The sequence below is a fragment of the Rhinoderma darwinii genome, chromosome 3 (genome assembly GCF_050947455.1).
Source record: "Rhinoderma darwinii isolate aRhiDar2 chromosome 3, aRhiDar2.hap1, whole genome shotgun sequence".
NCBI classification, from domain to species: Eukaryota; Metazoa; Chordata; class Amphibia; order Anura; family Rhinodermatidae; genus Rhinoderma; species Rhinoderma darwinii.
Genome location: NC_134689.1, coordinates 287,045,835 through 287,056,100, shown reverse-complemented (window position 1 = coordinate 287,056,100; position 10,266 = coordinate 287,045,835). Strand labels below are relative to the sequence as shown.

The window sequence follows — 10,266 nt, the reverse complement described above, 5'->3', positions numbered from 1 at the left end:
CATGAGAAAGGTCCTGGCGGACTGAAACGTTGCATATATAATACCATGACCATATCATATTAATCCAAGACACTGAAAGGCTCAGGAACCAGTTTAGTTGTACTCCAATTTGCATTGAGCAGGAGTATTATTAATATTTCATCACTAATACAATAACAACTAGAGCTCAAAAGCTGTATTTATATCAGGATTCACCCCAATTTTCACACATGTGCGGCCCACTAGTCTTTTTCCCCTCCAGTGTAGAACAAAAACACTGTAAGGATACTGATGACAGAACTGATCCCAGTTTCCTATGGGGTCATCTATATGTCCGGTGGCTACAGCCACACATCTTTAGACAGAGAAACATTGCATATAATGTTTCTCTGTTCAGATTATGGACTCAGTGCAGGTGCACAATGCACACAACTTTGTCATCAATAGTGTTTGGCTCAGGCTACTATTAATATGGGGTATTTTTGAGTGTTTGTATTGAAGATTGCATGTGAATACAGACAAGTGGTCAATGTATTTTTTGATTTTTTTCCTTTACCACAACCTCTGAAATCTGTCTTTTTTTTGTCCACTTTGCTTTGATGGGCAGCAATTGTTTCACTGAATTTACACTTGCAGTCACATAGATCCTTAGTAGTAACGACACATGTGAGTTAAATTGTCACTGACTTTTCAACTTTGCATAAAACAATAGAACAAGCGTATATAAGAAACACTGCATCATATCTTATTAGAGGAGAAAATGCCTCTTTCTCCACTTATCAGCCTACTCCGTCCCCTAACTGTTCACTCGCTCTGAATTTACGGCTTTTTACATCTCCTCGAGAAAAAACCGACTATCAGCTCACATATCAGGTTACAGCTAACCATAGAACAACCTAAACAAACCTCACACCAAACCAATGGCGTATACAAGGGTCCCTCAATATAGCAGACAACCTAAAAGCGAACCAAAGAAAAGGGACATGACCCGCAAAGAAATAGTATACTAATAATATACAAGAGTACAAAAGTCTTTATTAAATATAGTACACAATCACATAATACAGGATAAAAGAGGAACCATACACGGAAGAACTTATACAGCAGGGTCAGATGGAACAGACCATGAACACACAGAGTTAACCATCCAAAAATGGCTAAAGCACACGCTAAAATAACCCACAGGAAAGAAGGTAGACGTGGGCACAGAATAGCCAGAAACCCACATATAATCAAAATGCTGCCTAACTAGTAAACAATGATGAATAGTTAGACTGGAAGAGCCCTAACAAAACATGAAGGCACTAATTGCCAAGAGACTCAACCTCACCCTAGCTAATAATAATACATGGAAATAAGAACTAGAGGCCAGCACATACCCTGGGACATGATGGAAAGCGGTGCAAAAGTACCAAAGTGGATGGATGAGTGAACGCCTCCATCCACTTTGGTACTTTTTCACCGCTTTCCATCATGTCCCAGGGTATGTGCTGGCCTCTAGTTCTTATTTCCATGTATTATTATTATTAGCTAGGGTGAGGTTGAGTCTCTTGGCAATTAGTGCCTTCATGTTTTGTTAGGGCTCTTCCAGTCTAACTATTCATCATTGTTTACTAGTTAGGCAGCATTTTGATTATATGTGGGTTTCTGGCTATTCTGTGCCCACGTCTACCTTCTTTCCTGTGGGTTATTTTAGCGTGTGCTTTAGCCATTTTTGGATGGTTGACTCTGTGTGTTCATGGTCTGTTCCATCTGACCCTGCTGTATAAGTTCTTCCGTGTATGGTTCCTCTTTTATCCTGTATTATGTGATTGTGTACTATATTTAATAAAGACTTTTGTACTCTTGTATATTATTAGTATACTATTTCTTTGAGGGTCATGTCCCTTTTCTTTGGTTCGCTTTTAGGTTGTCTACAGCTAACCATAGAAGTCTATAGAGGGGGAGGGAGTAGGAGAGGCTGAGAGAAGCAGAGAAACACACACAGAGACACTGATGCCGCTTCTAGTGAGTGTTTTATCTCACAGATTGATTTGATAGAGATAGGAGAGCAGGATTCTTCTCTTCTATGTGTACAGTATATAGAAGACATGATAGCAGTTAGGCTCAGTCCACTAGCTCAGAGAAAACAGAGAATTAAGAGCTAGAGAAAGCCTGCAGAGGGGTAAACTGCTAAAAAAATACAAGAATAAAAGTCATATAGTTGCTAAAAATAGTGTTATTTCTCATGTACACGCATATAACACATATAGACTGCTCATTCTGAAAATTCACCTTAAAGGTTAGGTACGTTTTAAAGCTGTATTCACATGTTGTGCTTTAATAAGTTTTTTTGTTTGGTTTTGTTTGCTGCAGTTTTTGTGACAAAACTGTGATAAAACCACAATGTGCAAAGACAGCCAAAAGGCAAAGGGGAACTAGCGGGGTCTGGTGGGTCACGTGTCCCGGGAGCCATAGGGAGCTCCCACAAGACAATTTGCCGTGGCCACAGTATTTAGAAACAGGGTTAGGGAACATTTGCCTCGGGAATAATAAATAATATGTACAGTACAACTCTTCTTGAAGGCACTTAAAGGGGTATTCCAATCGTAGACATTTATGGCATATCCATAAAATATGGCAAAAATGTCTGATAAATGCAGGTCCCAGCTGTGATACTTGAACCTATACCGAGAATGGGGTCATCCGACCCCCATCTCGCCTGGTGCGGTGGCCGCAGATTCCAGGCAGGGACTAGTGGAGAGACTGGTACACTGGTGCGTGACTTCCATTATTCTGTTCAATGGTAGTTACAGAAACAGCCGAGCAGGTGCTACTCGGCTGTTTCTGGAACTACCATAGAGTGGAATTGAAGCAGTCTCTCCACTATTCACCAGGCGACCCGCATGAAATAAACATTTATATGATATGCCAATATCCTGTGGATATGCCATAAATGTCTAAGATGGGAATAGCCCTTTAAATAAACGAATCAGCTACTGATGTGATTTATTTTGGAGACTGTACAGATGTTGAGTGAAGAAAGGCACTCTCTGTGTTCATGTCCAAACAGATTAAATTTATTTTAATACTTTGGCTATAAACAAAAGTCTTACATACCAAACATTGATATAAATTTAGACAAATAAAGCCGACACTTATGGCTTTGTGTAATTTACTTACCCTGCCATGATCCATCCTGCCGGCCGCCGCAGTGAATGTCTAAGCGGGGCTGGCCGGGATTATGGGTGGCACACACAAAGAGTGCTGGGCACATTATTTAAAGCGCAGCATGCTTACCTCTTTGCCAGTAATAGTTGTGTTCTCCTACCTAGTGCAGCTAGTATCTACCTGTGCCTTCTGTTTTGAACAGATTTTTTGGTATCTGACTACTCTTTTAGATTATCCTCTATACCGCATAACTGAGTTAGCAATATCGCTGTTGCTGAACCCTGGATTGTCTGACTACCCCACTGAACTGTAGTATGCACCTGACTCTGAAACATCAGCATTGGTGAACCTTGGAATGTCTGACTACCCTCCTGTACTCCAGAACTGTACCATGTTCCCAACTCCACTACATCACCATTGCTGATTCCTTTTAATGCTGAGTCATTATTCTCTTCCCTGAAACTTATTACTTGACTGTTATCCATTACCATTAGCAACCATATCTCTAACTCCCTATCATTTGTCTGGCTCTCTTTTCGCTGAAGTTATCCAGAGAATTAACCCCCAGGGCTAGCTATAGACACCAAAGCCATGGGGCCAGCCAACTACCTCGACCCTAATCAAAGTCATGGAAAAGGGGGCTGATAGAGGTGAATTGTACCACCAGGTTAGTTCTTTCTGTGGGTATCGTAGGGACCAGACCGTAACACTTTGGCAAACAAGCAAGTTTGCTGGGATACAAACATGTCTGATATTGAGGTATCAGAAACTAATCTCACACGGAAGCTGTTCATGTATGATTGCAATGCCCGACCATATTGAAATTCCACACCACGACCATGCTCCCCCTCCATGAAGTAACACTCATCACGTGAATGATCCTGTATATGTAATAAGTCCGGTGACTGCCTTTCTTTTGTGTACACCCTTGTTCCAGCGACTATAAAAACAATTTAAGGCCCAAATATTTTTTCATTTGAGTATTTTATTTTAACTTTACATGCGGTGTTAAAAACCCAAAAGTACAGAATTATTTACATTCACAATACAACTTTACAAGATATCTACACGTTAAAGTACTCTACAGAACAGGATAGAGCAACTTGTTTCAAAGGTTACTTTTATATGCTGGACGAATATAAAAAAAGATACAATCTGCTTTTACCTTTTGCACAAGTGGATAAAGCACTTTTTTTTTTATACATTTTTTTATTTTTTTTATAGCCTAGATTGAATGTTAGAAACATCAACATAAATACTGATCTCACATTACGATCTACAAGGCAGTACAATGTTATCCAGGTTAACAGTTTGTGGTTTGGCTTATTCAGTCTCTAGTGCTCACACCACAATCTTATACATGAAAACACATCAGCATTTTCACTTAAAAAAATGAGTGACAACGTTGACATAAATTGCATAACTGGTATTAATTAAATTAAAATATTGCCCCAAATCTAAAAATTAGAGTTCTCAGCTTTGGCCACGAGAAACACCGTTTGACATATGCTTTTTAATAGATAGATTTTATAGAAGAAAAATAGTGAGAGAATGAATTCTTTTTAAAAAATAGAGTCTGGTTAATATGATTTAGTTGTAGGATACTTTGCGTAATTCTAAAATTAATGCGAACTCTGCTTTTAAAACAGTCTATGTATGCGCAATAAACATTATGTTTAGGTGCATCTCTAGAAGTTAAAAAAGATATCTGTGTTGAACATCGGTCACAGAGAGGTACTTGTAAAGACCCGTCACAGTACCAGTAAGAGTTGCATTAGCGGAGTTGAATCTCTGTAATTCTCGTGATGGGGTTGATCCCTTATTGTTCTGGAGCAGATTTGTCCTAGTAAGGACTAAAGTTGCAAATGGTCTTCTAGATAGTGGTCAGAAGGGCTCTTCCCAAATGTTTCTGACACTTAGAAAATATAGTGTGCTATACAGAAGACACTTAACATACTATCATAAATTGTATTTTCATGAATAAGGCACAAAATGCACAGATTCAGGTACCCTCACATATATTTACAGAACACTGTCATTACCTGCATGACCCATTAAACCACTCATACATGAAATACACATACTGTCATTGCACTACTGTTACATTTCCTATTTTATTCTGGGCAGTGGTGGCCATGGTCTATGTAACCTAGTCACAGCGGTCTCTGGATTAACCCAATCACACCTTGAACAGCAGTAGTTTGAGAAATCGTGCTGCTGTGTAAAGCCTCTATATTGCTCTAGTTGCACTCTTGCTTGCATTAAGGACTAAGATGTCTATTATGTGTATGGCATATAGTGATTCCTTATCACTAAAGGCATTACATAACTTTCTTCAAAACACCATCCATTTTTATATAATCAATGTTTTTCCTTCCAAAAACCTAATATATGTGGCTATATAAGCATGGTGTGGACATGGCTTGAGTAGCGCTAAACCTCTTTTACTTTGGAAACTTTCACTACGTATAACTAAAAGCCTACGGTGCCAAATGCGCCACATTAAAGTTTCAGTGGCCGATACTGTTGATTTCTCTGGATTGCCTCTCTTTGTAAGACACATGCACCTGGAGGAACACAGTGTTAGGAGTTGGAGGTATGTGTTTTTGATTTATACTTACACTTTGCAGCAGCCTTTCATATTATGGGCAGGCGGTGTATAAGGTAAAGATTGTCAGGCAGTGTGTTTTGGGGCCATGTTTGACTGGACGATTGTTTTTAACTATGTCCGGCTGCTGCAGATCATGGCCAGACTGGCAGCCATCTGAAAAACAAAACAGCTCATCCCTACTCAACTGGTTCGCCACTGCATAAACTAGATTTTTAGGAAGAAAATCATCATCGAAAAAGCCCTTTAAAGGACCATTAAACCTGACATTAAACGGACATTCACAGACATACATGTAAGAGGTTGACAGGGATTCATTCGAGAAAAACATATTTAAAATAAGGCTGTGGTTGGGTGGGGGCACTTTTTATTTAGGTTTATTCTCCCTACATCAATGTACTAATGAACATCCTCCGCTGAACAACAAGTGTATACAATGTAAACTTTTGCATAGATATTTATAACAGTTACCAGTTGCTGTCTCATAAGGGGTGAGTTGACATATAGGTTTAGCTGTCGTTAAAATTTCTGCCACTTCCAAAGACAGAAAACACGGCTAGAAAAATATAGACCACATGTTTATTGTATTAGTACTATTGCCCCTTAATGGCTGGTAACATATACACACACACACACAAACATTTCCCCCTCATAATGAAAAGTAGCGCAGCTTATTACTGAAGAATACAGTATGGAGTATGGCGATATGGGTTCAGATGTATATGTTATAATAGAATGCTTTCGAGTGTTAGCAAGGACAACCACAGTAGATACTCGCAATCTTCATTCTGTGTCCAGCTTCCGTAAGGTAACACCCATCACTGCGGCACATAAGGTGCCCTATCATATATACCTTACACCATTAGCTTAATATTTTCATGTAAGGAGGCCTGCAATTTCTGTCATGATAGTTTTACTTAAAAGGTATCCTTTGCTAATACACTAGCTTTTGTGATCTACCTTCGACACCTGATAAAACATATGGTCTTACGTCACAATGGCCAGGGTTCACTAGGGACCCACTGATACCATGAAGTAACAAGCAAGAACGTAGGATCTCCCCATCACATCCAGTGAATTATACAATATTGTTTAAATAGCAGCATAACATTTCTAAGAAATCTTTACATTCTTGCACGAGGTACCATGTTCAGCCAAGGTAAATATCTGGAAGGCAAAGAGGGGAGACGACTGATGTCCTCAGTTGCACAACCAGCAGAATACTTGTGGAAGGAAATAAACTGTTTGTTCAGACATGCTCAATGTAAACAGTTTCATAGCATAGAAATTGCAATGAGAATCTTGAAATATACGTGTTTGTGTGTATGGAACATTTATGCACACATACAAAATACACATGAAAATCAATTGTGGCATACATTGTGATGTCACTGAAGACTAAGGATATGTTTTAGGCTTGAGACAACAAAAGTTAAATGGCCTAAAATGGCAACTTTAATTTGGACACTTTTTGTGATACTTGTGCAAGAGGCAAGGTGAATGCATACATATTAATATGTTCACATTTAATGGGATGGCTACACACAGCGGCAGTTTAAAATGAAATCCCGTTTTTCAAGTATATTTTTAAAACTTAGTACTGTATCAGTAACGGACGTAGCTCCCACTGTGCTACATGTCCACATTTCTCCTAACAAAAGAAGCAAAATGACCAGCACTTTCCTTGTTTAGTTCCTACCAGGCTTGTTCTGAAGTTCCTGTTTGGCACAACTCGATGTTGCCAAACTAAAGACAGCTTCTTTGGCCACTTAGGGACTGATTCGGCAAGCATGTCTTTGCCTAAAAGGTCCATTTATAACACCATGCCTTATCACCATACACATTTTAATCCAGATGACAGATCTCAGTAGCTATATTTGTTTAGCTGTCTAACTGATGTATTTTGCGGAGCAAACGAGGGTTTTGGTGGTACATCAGGTTTTATAGATGGTGTCCTTTTTATTCCCATACGAGGGAGAGTTCCATGCCCCGTATAACTGCTTTGCCGTGACAAGGAAGTCTGTTGATGAACAATAACAGGTGTTCCTTGCATGTAGTCCATCCTTGGGTTAGGACTTGGAGGCATATAACCACCTCTATTAACACTGGACTGTCTTGAAATCAAAACACCATTTGGTGTGTTCATAGTTTTAGGCATTGCTGATAATGAATGCCTCTGTGAAGAGTTTTTATGGTAACTTCTTTGTGATTCTAGAGATGTAATTTGCCCATTTGGGGTGGAAGGCACATCCACTCGTTTTGTTGGGCTATTTCTTGGAAGAGATGAAGAGGGGGAGTATAAGGATGCCTCCCTATTTGGAACTTTAGGTGGTATTTCAGACATATTACCCATTGTATCAAGCATTAACGTTTTATGTGGAGGCTGATGGGCATTTTGATGAGCCACTTGAATATCTGCCATGATAGCTTTGGGATTTCCTTGGGATTCATTGAGGTGTTTTAAGAAGTCATTTAGAGTGTTCCTGGAATCCACAGAGCGTCGATCTCTTTTACTAGATTGTTTTACCAAAGAATGTTCAATATTGTGGAGTTTTTTATCGGATTTGTGTGCATTTGAATTAGAAAATGATGTGTTATAATCATGTGTGGCATTTGGAAGAACAACTGCACTTGGGATTTGCCCGTGAGCTAAAGGTGAGTGGGGGGGAGGACTAGAAGGAAAAAACTGTGGACTTTTAAGAGGAGTTTCTTTCCGTGAAATGTTTAAGTTATTTTGTGTCTTTTCCCACTGGTTTTTGATGGGCTGTAAGCTCTTTTGATGAAGCACCGGTGTAGATTCAGGAGTCGGAAGTGCAGCTAGTTCTGGTGGTTGCTCTTGACTTTCCAACATAATAGACTTTGTGTCACCATTGGGTGGCAAATCCTTCCTACTAGTCAATATATTTGTATAATGTTTAGGAGAATCAATGCTTTGCTGATATTCTTTTACGGGACTGTCAAACAACCCATTAAGTTTAGCAAAACTTCCACTTGAGTCTGTACAGGATTGTGCAGACTCTGCATCTTTGTGTATCTTCCTGGATTTCCGTGCAAACATTTCCCGGTAACAGTAGACAACCACTCCTGCAATAAAAGCTCCCAGAACAAATGCAGCGAGGACACAAGTGATCAGAACATTCATATGGACCATTTGGTTAGATTCTCCTGACTGTACTTCCCACCTTACACCTGTTAAAATAAATAGAGTTTTAGGAAATATCTGTACAACTTAGAACAAATCAACAGTCTTAAAACGGGTGGCAGCTCATTAAATGTGTTTATCTTAATCAAATCATTTGCATTCTGTTCTCATTCTCCTTTCTATCAGTCCTTGTGTCAATCAGGATAGAAAACAAATTGGAAAGGGTAGAAGATGAAGTTGAAAATGAAATCGAGTGACAGCTACAACAAACTTTGTGGCAATTATTGTTTGTGCTTTGTATGAAGTACACAATGTCAGTCAACAGTCTGTACACTGGGAAATTGAAAAGCTGAAGTGTGATTTAAGTCACCATAGAAGTTTTATGCACATTATACAAAATAAGTTGTAAAACGTCAAATCCTTCCAAAATTTTGTAAAGGGTTTTACGAACTTAAGGCCCGTTTAGACTGGGCAATTATTGGGCAGACAAGCATTCATAGAATGCTCGTTGCCAATAATAGCCCGGTGTAAGCATGGCAGCGATCAGCAGATGATCGATCAAATTAGTTCATCTGCTGATCGTATCATTTTAAAAAACTGAAATATTATCTTTGTCGGCAGCGCATCTCCCTGTGGAAACAGGTAGACGCGCTGCCGTCATGATAATAATGTATGGGGACGAGCGCTCGGAGTAAAAACCGCTCGTCCCCATACATAGCTCCTTGTGACAGGAGCAAACGAGCGCCGATCAACGAGCTGTCTTGTTGATCGGCGCTCGTTGCACCTGCCACAATTGGCCGGTATAAAGGGTTTTTACTCTAAAAAATATACGAATGAAATACGACAATTGTATCATGGCCTGTCCTTGAGGCTAATGTGTGCCCCAGTTTTAATGGGATTTGTGCTAGTGTCTTATGTGAGTAAACCAGTGCTTTTAGCCACGTTTACGTATGCTAATGAGAGTTTAGCTGCTTTGATAGGATTACATGGAGTCAAGGCTGAAAAAGCAATGCACAACCACATAATAAGGCTGATGGAAAGTCAAGCAGAAAATCAGAAGGTAATAAGAAGGTAATTGCTATTGGTGGACACACACACTGATTTTTTGACTGCTTCACAGAAATGCAACAATACACAAAACTGCAATTACAAAAAACTGTATTCATTTATCCTTCAATGTTCATATTTTACAATGAAGAAATTCCCATGGAGTGTATATCAGCATCAATACTTTTTATCATTTATGAATAATTATATTTCTTAGATATAATACCATGATAATCTGTATGTATATTGCTCAAACTTGACTTATAACTGATATGATGCTATCTATTGTTGTTCATGAAGATTTAATAGAGAAAAAAATACTTCTGGTCAGGCCAAGATC

The 10,266-nt window shown here is 39.1% G+C and overlaps 1 protein-coding gene across 3 annotated transcripts in view; it reads right to left on the bottom strand.

Moving 5' to 3' along the window:
* Positions 1-4,117: 4,117 nt before the first annotated feature.
* SEMA6D (semaphorin 6D) overlaps positions 4,118-10,266 on the bottom strand; it is a 78,071-nt gene continuing 71,922 nt past the window's right edge. For all 3 annotated transcript variants that reach the window (XM_075858012.1, XM_075858013.1, XM_075858014.1), the window contains one exon: positions 4,118-8,926. In XM_075858012.1, the coding sequence (XP_075714127.1) occupies positions 7,602-8,926 (1,325 nt within the window). In that variant the 3' untranslated portion in view covers positions 4,118-7,601. The remainder of the gene's footprint in view (positions 8,927-10,266) is intronic.